Source organism: Emys orbicularis, chromosome 11, assembly GCF_028017835.1.
Source record: "Emys orbicularis isolate rEmyOrb1 chromosome 11, rEmyOrb1.hap1, whole genome shotgun sequence".
Classification (NCBI taxonomy): Eukaryota; Metazoa; Chordata; order Testudines; family Emydidae; genus Emys; species Emys orbicularis.
Window position 1 is genome coordinate 38,667,494 of NC_088693.1, and position 18,476 is coordinate 38,685,969.

Here is an 18,476-nt window from a genome sequence, read left to right on the forward strand (position 1 = left end):
TAGTCCTTTTTCTAGGAAACCCAAGATATTTACTATACGACATTGTGCTGTATTTTGCAATGTAAAGCAATTACTTTAAATAAGTAAAAGATTTGCTTAGAAAAATAAAGCCCAAGGCAACATAAACATTTCAACTAAACTTTAAAAGGGTATTTAAATCAATAGTCTTGAGGGAAATACAGTTAGAAAGCTTTGGATTTGGCTTTCACATGGGTGACAGAGTCTGGCCCCTACTTTTCATATAAGAGACAAAGCAGAATATATCCTTGCACTGAATGGACTGGGCTGTAGCCCAGGATGGTTTGTGACTCTAGACTGCCTCTCATCAGAGTCACTCTGTGCTGTTAATCAAACTGCATTTTGAAACATTTACAAATATTAAAAAAAATAAGAGTCCAATTCTTCAAACTCTTCCTCAAGAATCAGTCTCATTGACTTCATTGGCTTGAGACCTAATTACCATGTTTGGTAAATGATAGTGTGAAGTCTTTGTCTAAATAGTACAATGTGTGTGGGTACCTGTTCTCTTTTCCCCTGCACACACAGCAAACATCTGCTTCCAGGCAGTGTCTTTTACATTAACACAACAAAACAAGAGGGAACGAAAGTAAGGTTTCCACAAGAGACCACACCATGCAGCAGCATCTCTCCACTGTAGCAGGTTACACTAAAATTCAAATGACAGTTGTGCTTGCTGTGTGTTTGTGTGTGTGTGTGTGTCCATTTAAAGGCGCAGTGTAACATATGCTATTGAATAATACAGAAATAAATGTGAGCTATGGTGCGTACTGCTCTATCATGAATTGCTTTCTGTAGGAAATAGCAAACCACAATTCAGAGTCTAAATCAGGGGTCAGCAACCTTTCAGAAGTGGTATGCCGAGTCTTCATTTATTCACTCTAATTTAAGGTTTCGTATGGCAGTGATACATTTTAACGTTTTTAGAAGGTCTCTTTTTATAAGTCTATAATATATAACTAAACTATTGTTGTATGTAAAGTAAATAAGGATTTTAAAATGTTTAAGAAGCTTCATTTAAAATTAAATTAAAATGCAGAGCCCCCTGGACCGGTGGCCAGGACCCGGGCAGTGTGAGTGCCACTGAAAGTCAGCTCGTGTGCCGCCTTCAGCACGCGTGCCATAGGTTGCCTACCCCTGGTCTAAATACTGTAATTGTAATAACTGACTTTAAAAACTGTTGTACTCTGAGTCCTTGTTGTCTTTTGTTGTATATTTAGATTATAACCTATTTAGAAAAGGGACTGCCATTTGGTTATGTGTTTGCAGAGTGCCCCGATCTACTGCAATACAAATACTAACAATAATCCTATTGACCTGAATGGAACTTCTCAGATGTAAGGTTATGTATAAACACCTATCAGGAAGAACAGTAGTGAAATTGTTGTATCCTAATTTGCAGTGCTTGCAGTATACTAATCTTTCCCCCTGGATTTAAAAAGGTTTTGGAGTTTTGCAGAGTAAATTAGTTTACTTTGGAGTCTTAACCCCTCCAGAAGCAACAAAGCATGTCCAGTGCCAGTCCCTGTACATCCCCAGGGAAAAGTCGTCAGTTTTCTGGAATGTCCTTGCCACTACAATTCCACAGTGGCAATGGATCACAGTAATGAAAGGAAGGGCAAGGCTAAGGCATCCCTTACAGCTGAAGGCAAGAAGCTTATTTCTCATGCACTTGAGGAAGCGGAGCCAGCAAAAGGGACTCAGAATGGGGGCTGGAGGATCAAAGTGACAAACAAGTGAGGATTCTGGCAGGCACATTTTGAATGCAGCTCAGGGGGGCAAGCCCAGAAAGGAGGAGATTACAATAACAAAGATGCAAGATAAGGGCTTGGACAAGAAGCTGGGCACCATTGACCCAGGAAAAGGGCTGGTTCTAGTAGATGTCGGATAGAGCCCAGAGGTGAGAGTGCATACAGAGATCTGTGGGAATACTCCCATGATGACCATTCACCAAAGTGACCCATGGGAAAGGTGGTGGGTAGTACTGAAGTGGCCTTTTGTGGAGTACAGACACTTGCCTGCAGAGGCAAAGTAGCCTTGAGAACAAAGAGTCCAGTGAAAAGGAGAAGTAGCTCTAACTTCCATTATTCCTGAGCCTTGTAGAATGCCCTGTGTTGTCTTCCCAGTTGTGTTGTCCCCTCAGCACTGTGGGAATTCAGGGATGCTCCTGAGGAAGAAAGACAGCTGTGGAATGACATAGAATCATAGAAGATTAGGGTTGGAAGAGACCTCAGGAGGTCATCTAGTCCAACCCCCTGCTCAAAGTAGGACCAACCCCAACTAAATCATCCCAGCCAGGGCTTTGTCAAGCCGGGCCTTAAAAACCTCGAAGGATGGAAATTCCACCACCTCCCTAGGTAACCCATTCCAGTGCTTCACCACCCTCCTAGTGAAATAGTGTTTCCTAATATCCAACCTAGACCTCCCCCGCTGCAACTTAAGACCATTGCTCCTTGTTCTGTCATCTGCCACCACTGAGAATAGCCTAGCTCCATCCTCTTTGGAACCCTCCTTCAGGTAGTTGAAGGCTGCTATCAAATCCCCCCTCACTCTTCTCTTCTGCAGACTAAGTAAACCCAGTTCCTTCAGCCTCTCCTCATAAGTCATGTGCCCCAGCCCCCAATCATTTTCATTGCTCTCCGCTTTCATAGAGCCAGGCCAGTGTCTTCTGTAGCAGCAATACAATAAGAGTGCAAATGGGTCAGTCCAAAAGCAAGGGAAATCTGAATACACTCACTCCATTGTGCCCAAGATTTGCAGCACAGGTGATGCTATGTGGGTGGGTACCCCATAAAAATATCACCCACAACAATACATAGGCCCATTGTGAGGAGTCAAAGACAACTGCACAATCTCCGCCTCAGAATTGCTTTGCTATTTTATTGGTGTACGGCCAGTTTAAGCCATGTATCCTGTGCTGTCCAAAATCTCAGCTAGAAATACTGCAGTGTCTGTATTATTGGCCTCCTGTGACTATAGAAAGAAAGAGGTTTGTGAAGTGACGCTGTGGCTCTTTGGGTGCTTGAATATTTGCCAGGAGCCAGTTTTGCAGTGTTTTTGCCAAACACAGATTGTATGACAGAGTTCATTGGACAAGGACAATGATGCAATTCTTGCTATGTTGATGCCCAGAGAGACTCACTAAAGAGGCGCTCCTGAGATCAGGCAAGTATGGGGGGGAAACTGTAACAGGAAAAAGAGAGAAGTTCTAGTCTTAACCAGCCTTCTGTCACTGAGGAAGCAGAGGAGAGTGGAATAATCTCCTAATCTCCTACAGAGAGTGCGGCAGTGTAAATTAATCTGAAACACATCAGCATTCAGCGAGGAGTTTGAAAACTATGGTAGGTCTTTTTTTATTTTCTCTTCATTTTTAAAAGTAAAGGCCAGCAACTTCCCCCTTATTTTAAATGTTTAAATCACTGCTCATTTCCCTCTGAGAGGAGACCTGCTGACCTCGGAACCGGGTGTGTAACGATATACTCTGCACGTGTATAGTGCCTTCTAGAGACAGCCTGTTTCATTAGTTTGTGCAGATGTTCTAATAGCCTAAAGACAGAGTCTAGGAAATTAACCCGAGAACATGCAAGGGAAGAGAAGAGGACTGAGGGGACAGGCTGCAGATTGGCAAAAGAAAAGGAGTGAGAAAAAGCTTTCCTTTCTGAACACTTCACAGTAGAAAGTGACTGTGTGGAGAAGACCTGAGCCGCCTCCTGTGGTGATGTCACAGTGTGGGAAAGGGTGGGGGGAGCAGGATCTCCCCATTCTTTGGTGGTGCTTTGTATGGAATGATAGATATTAGGCCAGAGGCGCTAACTGGCTTCTGCAGCTTTTCTGTTAACTAGGATGATTAGTGGGAAATGTATTCTGGATATGAAGGACATCATAAAATAGCTCCACTATGCAGTGAACTGGGTCACTGACTATGGTTTCCCACAAGGCTGGTGTGAGTTTTAGGTATACAGGAAGGTAATTTTTTCCCACTTGAATCGTCTTTTGGGTTCTTTATTTGCAAGTTGATATGATGGCAGAAGGGGCAAAGATTTAAAACTGTATGCTGGTGTCTGAAGGTCATTGGAATTGGGTGAGAGGTAAGGGAGGGCAACTTGGAGTTTAGGAAAGATGTGGGAGAGCAATATGTTTTGGGATAATGCTGTTTGATTCAGTAGGATTAGTTACTGTCTCTCCCAACTTTCTGTGCTAGTATGAAGCACTGGTGATTGTGGGAAGCATAAGCGCCAACTACGTGGGTGCTCCGGGGCTGGAGCACCCACGGGGGAAAAATTAGTGGGTGCTTTGCACCCACTGGCAGCCAAGCTCCCTGCCCCACCTTCTCCTCCTCCCCCTCCCACCCTGAGCGCGCCACATCCCTGCTCCTCCACCTACCTCCCAGCGCTTCCCACCCGGCCGCCGCCAAACAGCTGTTTGGCAGCATTAGCATGCTCCGGGAGGGGGGGAGAGAAGCGGGAATGTGGCGCGCTCAGGGGAGGAGGCGGGGAAGAGGTGGGGCCGGGCAGGGATTTGGGGAAGGAGTTGGAATATTGGCAGGGAGGGGGTGGAGTTGGGGCAGGGACTTTGGGGAAGGGGTTGGAATGGGGCCGGGGAAGGGATGGGAAGAGGCGGGGCGGGGCCTCATGGAAGGGGTGGAGTGGGGGGAAGGGCCGGGGAAGAGGGGAAGGTCGAGCTCCCAGGGGAAAGAGTGGAAGTCGGCGCCTATGGTGGGAAGTGTGTGACGTTACAGTGTGGACAGAACATTGAGCTATAAGTATTTCATAGCAGCACCCAGGTTCTCGTTCTGGGTCTCCTGTTTCCTTGCTGAGAATTTCATATTTAGAAACGTTTGACACAGTTAACTTAGGATTTCTCTCTTGCAAAACTGATGAAAATTGAAGAAGCAGGGATGCCTCCTGGGCTTAGTGTGCTTAATATTTTCCCTGTACATTTTATGGAGTACATACAAAAAGAGAGTGGGGAGCATGTGACACAAATTGTCACGAATATGGGAAGTTAAGGTTCACCCTGTGTCCTTTGGTAGCTAGTTATTGCAATATAGCAGTGACGGTCTGTGTCAGAGTTCCAAGTGAAGGTGTAAGGCTGTAGCAGAGCGTTCCACAGCTGTACTTGCCAACTTATCCACTGGCAATATAGGTGCAATTGATTCAAAGACCGATGCATTAGTTCTTTTAATTATTTATATGCTTGTATCTCTAATCAGAGTAATACAGTGACAGCAGCTGAGAGCCGCAATCATCAGACTACTGTGAGTGCTCGGTCAGCCTGCCTGTGATACAGGGATTACTGCTGCCTATTGCACCCACCAGGCAGCAAACGCACATAGCTTCCCATATGGTCACTCCTTATGCTGCCCACAACTCTCTGCTCAGCGTGCTCCCCCCATACAGCTCCCTCTACTCCTAAGGAAATTTCCCTTCCCAGTTTTCTTCTGGTCACATGACATAGGGATATGTCTACACCTTGACTTGAAGGTGTAAATCCAAGCTTGAGGATTGAGCTAGCGTGCTAATAGAGTGCATGAGCAAGCGGGTGGGATCAGCCGCCCAACGATGTGCCTAGCGTCTTGGTGGGGTACGTACGCAGGGAGTCTAGCCTCTCCTGCTGCTGCAGCTACGCTCTATTTTTACCATCCTAGCTTGATCACAGCTAGCCGCTGGAGACAAGGTCTGTCTCCTGAAGCTGGAATTTATACCTCCAGTTCAAAGCGTAACCATACCCACATAGGTACCCCCTCTCCAACTCTCGTGAGGAAGTCCCCTCCACGACAATTCAATAGCCAAGACTTGCAAACTGACTAATAATTTTGGGGTGCCCACCTTGACATACCTTAAAGATGCCTGATTTTCAGTGGGTTGGTGCTGAGCACTTTCTGAAAATCAGGCCTTTTAAAGGTGTGTTGAGTTGGGCATCCAAAAATCAAGACTTCCAAAATCACTAGTTGCTCTTGAAAATCTTGGCCAAGTTTTATCCTGCTCCAGGATTCAGGTTTTAAAATACATCGACTGAGCCCTGTGACAGGCAGTGCAGGAAAACTCTCTTCGATCCCTTTACTAACTAAATTGGACTTCATCCGTTTTGAGTTTCTCCCTTTCATGCATCACACACGAATGTCCTCCTCAAGTTCTTGTTAATTATTAAATCTTTATCTGTTCTAGGTTTATTGCTCGGAAGAGAAAATACCTCTTGCCTAGTGCAGCATATGGTCAACAAGAACCATGGCAGGTAAGAAGCAGAAACTTCAGGGTTTTTTTTAACCACATTCTCTTTTGCTGTGAGTCACCTTTGGAATGGAAATGTAATATATACAATAGGGTGCATGTACTTCCAACAGCTGTTGGGCTGGGTGGCCTGTCACTGTGAAATAGCTGGAGAAATGCCAAAGGTCTCAAATGTCTCGAAGGCTGTCAAGTTTTTGCTTTTTCATGTTGTTGCAGCATCTGAGAATGCAGCAAGCCTTGAAGCAACCCGAATTGGGTAAGACAGAATTATTAATATTCATATTATATGGCACCTTTTGAGGGGGCTGGAGGGGAATGAATGTTATGGCCTTTACAAGAGGAGTTTCGTTGCTCTGTCCCCTTTCATTCAAAATAGAATAGTCCTTGTTTAATTCTGATAACCCTTCATAATTATCTTCTAGATGAGCAGTTGTTAGCTGGTGCATTCTAGCTATGCTTGCAGCTGTATTTCTTAACCTTTTATTACACACGTTGGGAAACTGAATCTATCAAGCTAGGGAAAATAACTGGCACTAAAGTTTATCATAACCATGATACATGGTGAAAGAACTAATAACTTATTAAACTGAGGACATTTATTTAAATAGAATTGTGTGGAGTGGTCCCTGCTGTTGTTGCTGAATTGCTTCTCCTCACATTTACCCCACCTTGTGATACACGCAAACTTCTTTGACACAGTTTTGACCTAGAATCATTACTAATATCCATTTTGCTAGTATTCCCTGAAGGCAGAACTGCCCTCCAATTAGCTGGCCTGAATTCCTGTGCAGAAACTACATCCTAGAGAGATGTTCTTGGATGTTCAGTATGATGTACATAATTATGAAGTAAGGATTTCCTTGACTGGTTAAATTTCTAATTACATTTGGCAAGAAAGCTTTTCTCTTCAACTTTGATTCTGGAAACAGAGCACAGAACTTGATTTCCAATAACCGCACCTACTAGCTTCCCCCAAAAGGAATAATAATTATAAATGGTACTTTATAAACTGCCGATCTTGAATTACGGGTTTGTTGCATTGAAGATGGTTTCTCTGATGGGCAGTATCTATGGTATTGGAACATGAAGATGTATTTACCACCTTGAAACTATAAAGAAGAATGGGTTTGTCAAGTGTGTAGCATTTCCTACTCTCATTATTTGACTCATGGTATATGTTTTCTTGCTCAGGTTCTTTGCCTAGAGAATGAGATGGTGGGTCCTTCTCAAGGCAAGGATGGTGGCTGAATCAATGGCTAACTACAGTTATGCAAGATTCAGAAGCCTGCCTATTCAGGAACTTCTGAAAAAAATTGCTTTATTGAGAATCTTTAAGGAACATAGATCCTACCTATAGACTTGCTTACATGGAGTTACCTCTTATGTTTTAAAATCTATCTACTCTGTGTGGAGTACGTATATATAAATGACTAAAAAGACTAGCTTTGTTTTAATGCACTGTATGAACACATCTGAAAACAAGACAGTTGGCACTGTTGCGCTAAAGTGATCTCCATTCTTGCAAGGCAAAATGTAGTTTAGATTAGCACATTTTTACAGGGCTAGGCAAAGTCATTCATGTGCAAAAGATCTGACTCCTGTTAACTGGCAGATGCCTGTGCCCTTGACAAAGGTGTTTTTTGCAAGATATCTGCAGATATAAAATTGACAATGGTCAGTACTATATGCCAAACTCTCCTTTCTGAAATGCTTTGTGTGCTGCAGCTATATCAGTGGCTTACAGAGGGCCTTGAGCCTGTGAGGTGCCAGATGTGCTCAACTCCCATTGATCTAATGTGTGGTGAAATGGCTTGTAAAATGGCTGGGGGCCCTTGCCGATTTACAGATTTGTCGGAGATGAAGTGGTATCATCTGCTGCTTCTTATGGGTGGTTGAGGAGAAGATACTGGCTTTCATGCTTAATTCTGCTTCTTGCCAGTTAAATCCAGAGTAGTAAATGCTCCAAACAATAAGGGACCTGGAAAGGGGCAAGGGTCCATAGGCTGGGGTGTGCTGGCTCTGCTCTTCTATGGTGGACAGAGCAAGGATTGGGACTGCAGTACTGATATCAAGGGGAACCTTGTCTCATTTCTGAATCCAATTTGAAAAGAAAAATCCTCACCCATCTTCCTTTAAACATTCACACAAGCAAGCAGAACTCATCTACTACTCTGTGCCACGTAGAGAGGCTTTAGATCCAGTGTGCTCAGGTATTCCTGCCCTCAGCTTAAGGACACTGTAAACACCAAGAGATGGTTTATCATGGTCCAGCTATTAGAGTAATTATTATTATTTTTGTGAACAAAACAACTGTCAGTTCTTGACTCCTCCTTGGTCTTTTGGCTTTTCCTATTGTGTGTTACTCACCACAGCATTACACCTCACTGGGGAGAGGCCTCTGTCCTTGAACTTTGACTCAGACTGGTGGGGGAGGGGGCTAAGTGGGAAATGGAGGTACCAGAAAGTCTTTATCCTTCAGCCCCTCTCCTAGAAGCTATGGGGCTCTCTTAAACCAAGACTGATCAAAAACAGAGAAAGAGAAAATGGAATTAAAAGAAATGAAATTCTTTGCTTAACACACCTCTAGATTTTCATTTCTCATAAACTAAACTAGCTAAGGCATCCTGAGCTGAGTTACAGAGAGAAAACAAGAGAAGTGAATAGCTTACCTCCCATGAGAGCAATCCTGTCTCTGGCCAGGCTGTCAGCATTGCTTGCTCTCTGGATAGCAACTCCCTGTTCTGTGTTCAGAGACCTCTCTTAACAACGTCTCTTACCCCCCACCCCCTTTCCAAACCAGTTTTCTCCAGGTATCTATATTATACACAATAGAACATAGGCTTGCTGTTTTCTCTAAGGGCCTGTGTACACACAAAATTGTACCACTTTAACTATACTGATATGGTTAAAGCAATACAACTCTCTTAGTGTGGATGCAGCTATATACAAAGGTGCTTTATACCAGTATAGCTATTCCCCTACAGGAAGGGTAATAAGCTCTTCTGGTATAATTATACCAGATAAAGGTGCCTTGAGTCCATTAGGAGTTGTACCAACGTCACTATTTGGTAAAAACAAACAAAAAAAAAACCCCCAACCAACCCCCCCCCCCCAAAAAAAGCCCAAACAAAAAGGCCACATCCCTAAACATAATAGTTACACTGGCTCACAAGCTGTGTGTAGGTCAGGTCTGAGAGATGGCCCACTGAAGAAAGAAAGATCCTTAACAGTGATTAAGAGATGTTCAAATGCTTAACAACCTACTTCAGAAACTGCATTTTACAGATTTTTGTGTCTGGTTGGAACCCAGCCTGTCCTGGCCTCTGGTTTAAAACCTTTTTTTTTTTAATTAGTTTCCTCTCCAAACAAATTTTCATTGATTAAAAAAATATGAATGATAAGGAGGTCTCCAGACCCTCTATTGTTTGTAATATGGTAACTTCCAGGAGTCCCATTGAGGACTGGAATCCCTTTCTGCCAGGTGCTGTACATGTGTTTTGAAAACGCTATTCCTGCCAGAAAGAGAGTTGACAATCAAAGAAATAAAATGGAATGAAGCATACAAGCTTTTGGGCTGAATATCGGGAAAACTTGTTAGCAGGTGAGGTCTATTAGTTTGTTTTGTGTAATAGTCTCCCAAGAGCAGTGAGGGCAAATACCAGTATTTGGAATAAATTTACTTTTGTAATAGATGGTACTCCAGCATATGACTGGGGCTCAGGAGGTGTGAGTTCTGTTTTTGACTCTGCCAGTACTCACTGTGTGACCTTTGTCAAGTCACTTCACCACTCTGTGCCTCAATTTATACATATGTACAATAGGATGATGCTCACTTTTTTGTAAATATTTTAATGTTTGTAGTATAGAGCTATTGATCTGTCACTCTGAATTATAGGAGCTCTAGTTCCATTTGCCGCTAAAGAATAAGTATTTTGTTATCAACCATGTTATATTTAGGGCTCTGTGTTTGTCACAGAGGTTGTGGAAGTCACGGATTACGTGACTTTCTGCGACCTCTGTCACTTTTTTGGCAGCCGCTGCTGCAGGGGCCCCGGGATGAAGGGCTCCAGGACCAGCTGTATCAGCTACTGCTCACAGCCCCGGGCAGCTGGCCCTGGGGACCACGGTCACCCGAGCAGTGGCCAGTGCAGCAGGCCCCGGGGACCACCTGAGCAGTGGTCCCTGGGGGCAGCCAGAGCAACCACTGCTTGGTGGCCCCCGACAGTGGTCCCAGGGTGGCCGGAGCAGCCGCTGTCGGCGACCCCCGGCAGAAGCTGCTGTCAGTGGCCTCCGGCAGCGATCCCCAGCAGCGGCCCCCGGGAGCAGCTGCTACTTGGCCGCCCCTGGCAGTGGTCTCTGGGTGGCCAGAGCAGCCGTTGCTCAGCAGCCGTGGCAGCTGGTGCCGCTGGCCCCGGCCCCCATCTTAGCAGTGGCTCCCTGGGGCATCCCCCCCCGAGGAGTGACCACCCCCACCAGATTTAGTTAGGGGTATTTATAGTATAAATCATGGACACGTCACGGACTGTGAATTTTTGTTTGTTGCCTGTGACGTGTCCATGACTTATACTATAAATACCCCTGACTAAATCATAGCCTTAGTTATAGTAATTAAAAACAAAAATGAAAACAACAACAAAAATCAAAAGCAATCCAGATTTCCAATACTGAAAGCTGTATGTGCTATCTCTTTCCATGGGACATTTTCTGTGTGTGATTGGTGAGGCGTTTGGCCTGCTGTCTCCGAATGTCTTCCTGGGTACAGTCAATTGGAGGCAATAGGATGGGATCCAGTACTTTTGCATTACCGGTTGTTATGCCCTTAGAAATTTCCAGACTTTGTTTTTCAAACTTCCTGAAGGGCTGAGTGGTAGGCCGGGATTAATTGCATTTAATTCTTAAGGAGAGGGCATGTTTAGTGTACAGCTTGTTGTCTTCACTTGTTCTCTGGTTATTTCTGTCAATAGTTACATGGATGATCTTTATACCTTATGTGCAGCCTGTGAAGTGGATATGAAGACCTGTCAGACACCTCCTCTAATCTATTTCCTTCTGAAGAAACAAACCTAACATAAATGTCACCTGCCATATGAGAAACCATGGCAGACTGAGCATTGTATTAATGGCTCTGTTATAGGGCAAGACAAAGGGAAGATCATGAGATGAGATAAACAGATTTTCAGCATCTGATCCAAATAATTTCCTATGATTAAAAAAGAGTTGGAGAATGAACAGTTAATCCATATAAAGTGGTGGTATCTTAACAAAAACATCCACATTAATCATTCAAATGATTGAGTTCAGCCCGACTCAAGGAGAATTAACTTGGTCCCTTCCTAAGTGTCATAAACATGGAGATTAGGGAAACAAATTGTCTTGACCACTAATTAACATCACCATTTATGGTCTTGATTCAGGAAAGCACTTAACATGTGCTCAGCTTTAGGCACATGCTTATGTCCACTGACTTCAATGAGACTTAAATATATGCTCAAAGATTTTGATGAATAGGGATGGCTTTAGTCACATGCTTACAGTTAAGAAAGTGATTGTGTTGTGTTGAATCGGGGCCTGAATGTTCAATGCTTTTTTTAACGTGGTTGTCTTTGTAAAGATCCCATCTTTAGATTTCCTTTTTTTGTTTTGTTTTGTTTTTTTTCCACCTATGAAGTGTTTTGGATCAGATGTTTGTTGTACTTTTAGCAAATCATTATTTATAACAACATTTATAGAAAAAGCTAATAACATTTTAATTAAATTGCAACTTTTGAGCTAAATATCAGCTAAGTTACCAATTATTTTAATAATACTCCTGGGACCTTAGATGTATCTGGATGGCTTCAATTTTTCCAACAAATATATTGAAAGGGATGAAAGATTGATAATTTGCTTATAAAATTCACATGATGTGGCTTCCATTGTTCACACTAAGATCTATATGTCAGTGAAAAACTCTATCAGAATTCGGCTGAGAAGTCTATAGTATGTTTCTTCTTTAACCAAAAAAAAAAAAAAAAGAAATAGATATTTTTGTTAAAGGCAAAGTAAGGGCCAAATGCAAGTCCAGTAAGGAGACATTAGGACAGTTACCAACATAAACTAAAAGTCCAGGAAGGAGATGCTGAGGATCTGCCCCAACTGGTATTAATTGTCGTCACTGCACAATGGAGCAATGACAATGATGCTAACTGAAGGTCTATTCAAGAGTATCCTTTTTTTTTTTTTTTTAAGAGGAGACTGTCAACAAGGCAAACTGCAAGCTCCCCTTAAATAAATGATGGTTAGGCCCATACTTAGAAAATAATCTCTTGTCTCTAATCTTATATTTTGGAAGATTAAGAAGGTGTGAGGCAGGGGCTCTGGCAATACCTCCAATTTCCTTAAACTTTGTCATTGGGGTTTTAAACCTGCATATGTTATAGAAATTACACTGATTTCCTTGGTCAAGAATCGCCGTCCAGCAATGGACTAAGGTTAAGTGACCCTGCTGATTGTTTTAGATGTACAACATCAACTGCCTCTGGCCCAATGACAACCAAGGCCCGTTCCCAGTTCACACCAGCATGTAAGTGTATGACAAGTTCAATTAAAATCAGACTTCCATTTTATTGAAGAAAATGAAGTATTTTTCTGCAGTTTGACTATATGTGTGTTTCCATAAGAAGGGCACATTTGATTTTTATGTTATGAGGTGCCTACCCCACACAAGGCCTGAGGAGAGAGAAAAAGGGCCAGTTAACCCTGTGACAGGCTGCACCTGCAGGAGAGTCAAGTCTGATAAGCCTTTAATTGATGATGAAGCCCAGCTGGGCAAGGGGCAGGATAAGCTGCTCTAAAACCTGGAGGTAGCAAGTAAGAAGGGGGCTGCAGTACAGAAGGCCTGCAGTCACTCTCTGGGCTTATAGAGGGAAAGGAGGAAACCAGAGGGAGAACAGAAGCCCGGAGGGAAGGGCATACCCAGAGAAGGGTGGAGAGGAGCCTGATAGAGGTGAGGTAGCCCAGGGAAACAGCAGCAAGGTTTGGGACAGTGCAGACCTTGGCGGCTCGTTGTAGGGTCCCTGGGGTGGAACCCAGAGTAGTGGGCAGGACCAGGTTCCCCAGCAGCCACTGGGGAAGCGGCACAGAGAGGGCAGTGGACCAGAAGACTTCCTGAGACAGTCGTCCAATGGACTTTGATACCCCAGAAGGGGAGGACTATAGCAACCTGGCCAGAGGTCCAAGCCACAAAGAAGGAGCTCCCCGAGTGAGGAAGAGGGAATAATCTGACTTCAGAGAGAGAGAGTGACACCACAGGACAAGAAACTGAAGGAGGGGACATCAAACTGGTCGTAAGCTAATTCCCAGATGAGCCACCAGGAGGCGCCCCAGTGGTGAGTAGAGAACCCCGGGACATGCTAATACACAGATCTGTACAAATTCACAAAAAGAATAATTTCCTTGGCTAAGACTGCAGTATCTCAGATTTCTCATCACATTTGGCCTTGTAAGGAAAGTAATGGTAGGGTATCAAAGCACTACCATGACTTGATTGTAATTACTTGTGTTTGCCATATTACTATCAGTGAAGCCAGTTGGTCCAGTAACTTGACAGAAGGAGTTTAGGGTGGCTTCAGATATTTCAGATGGTAGCCTGGTAAAGCTCAGCTGCACATCAGAGGGGATGTGCTTGGTCTCACTCCCCACACAGAGGTTAACTGCTTGTGGAAGGAACACCTCCTGCTGACCAGCCTAGGAAGAGGGATTAGGCTTAGATTTGAAACAGGCAGCTCATCTGCCCTCCAAGCTGTGGGGGAAGGGGGAAGGGAGATAAGTGATCTTTGTGGTTGCCTAGAAGGACAGAGATTTTAGGGTCCATACGGATATAAATGAAGGCCCTAGAATTAAGAAATGGGAACTTGTTTTAACCTGATTTTGGTTGTAGGTAGGCATGGCAAAACCTCCATGTTCATATGCCGGGACGTGATAGTGCTTACCTCACAGACACACCCCTCGCAGGCTTGCAAAGGAGGTCCACAGGATGGCTGCATCTGCAAAATACAGATTCAGAAACTGATCAGGGAAAAAAAAGGTGTTAAAGAAAATCAGTAGTCTTTGAAGAACTCCCAAAATGTCATCAGCCAGAGTTTTGTTCTTTGCAAATAAAGGGGGATTCATCAGTTTTGCCATCTCTCTCCTCCCTTCCCATCCCCTCACCTTGCACTCACTGCCTCTAGCCTTTCAAAGAAATTCATGTGGTTACGGGCAGTTCATGCTAGTGCTGCCTACTCCCTTTACTTATTGATGTCACTGTTTTTAACTACAGTCCCTGACAGGAGAGAGGGAGACTTGCAGTCCTGCAGTCAGCACTGTAACAAATAAAAGAGAGAGAAAGTAGCTGTGTGTGTTTTGGAATGGTCCAGCGCAGGGTACTGCAGTGAAGTTGCTGTATAACTCCCCTGTTTGCATTTTACCATGACTTGAGAAGAAGAAAATAAAGGGAATATTAACCACTTCAGGAGGAAGAACAATAAACAGCACCTCAGGGAGTAGTGATGGAGGCTCTGATAACAGCCACATAGACAGGAAACTGGTAGTATAATCTAAGCCACAATGAGATTGGGAACCTCCTGGGAAAGACAGACAGTAATCAGCACCATGCAGCAAAGCAGCGGGAGCACTGCAAATGAGGTTTTTCAAAGTCGGGAAGTTGGTGGTAGAGTCAGAGCTGCAGAAACAGCTGGAAAATGAACCAGCAATCAGCACCGTGTAACAAAGCAGCAAGAGCTCAATAAATGATTGTCTTACAATGAGGGGAGGGCTTTGAATGAAATATTGCCTAATTAATTGCTCTATCCTGACAGAGATATTAAGGGAAAGGTTCTCTTGCACACAGACTCATCACCAGTGCTCTAAGAGTCCACCTTACATCCCTTCAGTTCTTCCACTAGAACTGGTTTATTTCCCCCGCTGTAATTGGCAGGCTCTGATGGCAATCCCTTACACAACAGGGGTCCCCAACGCGGTGCCTGCAGGCGCCATGGCACCCACTGGGGCGTCTAAGTGCACCCGCGTACTGGCCGGCAGACGAGCATCCGCCGAAATGCCGCCGAGAAGCAGCGTCATCCAGAGCCTCTGGATGACGCTGCTTCTCGGCGGCATTTCGGCAGCGACGCCTATTGACGTTGCTGCTTCTCGGCGGCATTTCGGCAGCGACGCCTATTGACGTTGCTGCTTCTCGGCGGCATTTCGGCAGCGACGCCTATTGACGTTGCTGCTTGTCGGCGGCATTTCAGCGGATGCTCGTTCGCCGCCACGGTCCTCCGTGGCTCGTCGTCTGGCGCCCGCCAGATGAAAAAGGTTGGGGACCACTGCCTTACAATAACATGCCCTGCCTCACACTTCATCCTCCTCCTTCGTGCATGGAATTGGTACCTCCTTCATCCATGCTCATTCAAGAAGACAGTTATGCCATGTTAGTTACTTTGTTTCTAACTCCTTCTCCTCCTCTTTGTAGTATTGAAGGGAGTCAGAGCAAGTGCATGAGTGAAATGGGGCCTGCACCTTTTCATGCATTTCAGGTTGATTTTTCGACCTATGGTTTGTAATACACTTGTTGGGGATAATAAAGGGGAATTCCAAAACCAGAAGACAGACCAAAACACCACTCCCTGAAAACCTTCTCCCCAATCTTGGGATTTTTTAAAAATACCAGTCTCATGATTTCTTGTGTTCGCACTCGCGATTTTTGAACTTGTGGTTGGCAGTGCTACAGTATTTGTTTTGCATATGTTGTCCTGAAATCTGGGACTGGATGTGGTGTAAAATGTTGGAGCTCTAGTTTCTCCTTTGAATGAGCACGTACGGAGTGAGTTGAGGAGATTTCCTGCTACTTCGATACACTATTCAGAACTGATGGGTAGTTGTTTTGCATCATGTGAATTACAGGCAGTCGCATCAGTCAAATTATTGCAAAGGTTTCTGCTCTAAGAACCCACCTTGTCTTGTGTTTTCTCATCTCTTGCTCTGCCTTGTATGGAGCAGTTGCAGAATCATATTTCTGATCCTTTTGTGTTTGCAGCTGCTTTGCACGAGTGGACTTATGTAAAGTGGTTGCTGTGCAGCCAAGAATGTAGGCCAACATCTTTGCAATTTCCATTTGCAAGTAATTAACACTACTCTGCTATTTCTTATAAGGAATGCCAAGAATGCCACAGTAACACTGATTTACCAAGAGGCACATTTGTAACATTGCAAGGTGAGCCATAGTAGCTCTCTTTCTGTTTAACGTAACTTATTTTTGTACATATCATTTCTGTAAAAAGGCAGTAGAGCTTCTGTATTCTTATTTACTCATTAAAGTCTTCCAGAAACGATGTTAGTCCTTCATGACAAATAGGCATGAATATTTCATCGGCCAGAGGTATATTTTGTTACACTTCAGACGTTAGCATCTATGTACCTTTTATGAACTCCCATAAACTAAAGATTTGGATTCTTTTGTAGTCCTGCTGAGGTTGAGAGTAATCTTCAGTACCTAAAATATACAGAATCCGCAGAGGTGTGTAAGAACTGTTAATTTAATGTAAAGAAAAAAAGAACAAAAGTTGAAAGGTAGGTTATTGTTGTTGTAGGTTTGAACAGGCTCTGAACCAGGATTTGCTTTACATTTTAGGTGATTTTAGAATTAAATCTTATTTATCAGAATAATCACTGAATATTGGTTAAACAAAGACAGTATGAACATGTTATGTATTTTGTAACACTGATCCTTTTTATTCCTAAAAGGCTCACTTGCTATATAAATGCCAGATGATACCTGAGGGATATAGGAATTGTATATTGTATATAGCAATAAGGATTTGTTACTGTATTCCTTGTACACCCAAAATTTCCATGTCAGGCCCAAACACTAGTACGTTAAAATGATGTCAGACTTTACCTTTATGTAAGCAGGTGAAAATATTGACCATGACATAGCTGTTTGTATAGTACTTGTGTTAGCTTATCCAATTGTAGAGCTGGTGGAGCAGAAACTGCTTCCTGTTTTGCCTCCAGGAACATGGCGACAAATCCACATAGGGATTTATAGAGCATTTCCATCATCCACTGGATTGAAAAGTATCTAATTATAATGATGATCGATGTAAGTCCTGCTTTTCAGAAATGATGTGATGGAAATTGCAGGTAGCAGTTAGGAATTCTAGACAGTTCAGCTATTTTCAGTATTTTAAAAATAGCAATATTGTAAGGATAGAAATATTGCGCTACTCCAGGGGTTTTCAAACTGTGGGTCAGGACCCCATTTTAATGGGGTCGCCAAGGCTAGTGTTGGCCCTGGGCACCACTGCCCAGAGCTCAAGCCAAAGCACCACTGCCCAGGGCTAAGGTTACATGCCCCCTGCCCAGGGCAGAAGCCCTAGGGCTTCAGCTTTCTCCTCCCCTCCCCACCCCTAGCCTGGGGCAGCGGGGCTCGGGCAGGCTTGATCTTCTGTCCCCCCTACTGGAGTCATGTAGAAATTTTTGTTGTGAGAAGGGGCCACGGTGCAATGAAGTTTGAGAACCGCTGGGCTGCTCTCTTTGTGTGTGCGGGTCACAAACACACCCATAAACACAAGTACTTTCATAGTACTTTGTGCTATGCCTTTACATTTCACATTATGAATTATCCAGACTAAAGCCTTTAATATGGCAATTATTTATTTGTATTTTGGTAGCTCCCACAATGTGCTAGGCACTGTAAAAACACAAAAGAAAGCACATTCCTTGGTTTGGAGAGCAGATACTCCAACAAGATAGTGGGAATATTTTGTTCAATCCGCAGAACAACAACAGAAATTCCAGTAGTTGAGACTTCTAAAGCTAGATTGGATAAAGCACTTGAAAATGTACTGTGGAGAACAATCCCGTACTGTGGATTAGAGGGATGGATTAGATGACTTCATAGGTCTTTTACCTTTCCATCACTGGTACCTGTGGCCTGGACAATGTTTCACCAGATCCATATATGGGGACTCTCTGACCTTCATGCACAGAAGGAGGAATCTCTGAACCACTGTAGCACTCCCCCCCTCCTCCTGTCTCTGGGCATGTCTACACTACAAACTTAAGTCGACTTCAGTTAAATCAACATCCAGTCGCCGCAGTAAGTCAGTAGAGCATGTTCACGCCACACTCCTTGTGTTGGTGGAGTGCAACCTCACTAGCAGTGCTTGCATCGATGCTGAGAGCAATGCACTGTGGGCAGCTATCCCA

The 18,476-nt window shown here is 43.9% G+C and overlaps 1 protein-coding gene across 1 annotated transcript in view; it reads left to right on the plus strand.

Annotated features, from left to right (window-relative positions):
• Positions 1-1,611: 1,611 nt before the first annotated feature.
• The window catches only part of MYO3B (myosin IIIB), a 296,479-nt gene continuing 279,614 nt past the window's right edge, over positions 1,612-18,476 (plus strand). The window contains exons 1-3 of the mRNA XM_065413693.1: positions 1,612-1,754; positions 6,186-6,252; positions 6,362-6,504. Of these exons, the coding sequence (XP_065269765.1) occupies positions 1,612-1,754; positions 6,186-6,252; positions 6,362-6,504 (353 nt within the window). The remainder of the gene's footprint in view (positions 1,755-6,185; positions 6,253-6,361; positions 6,505-18,476) is intronic.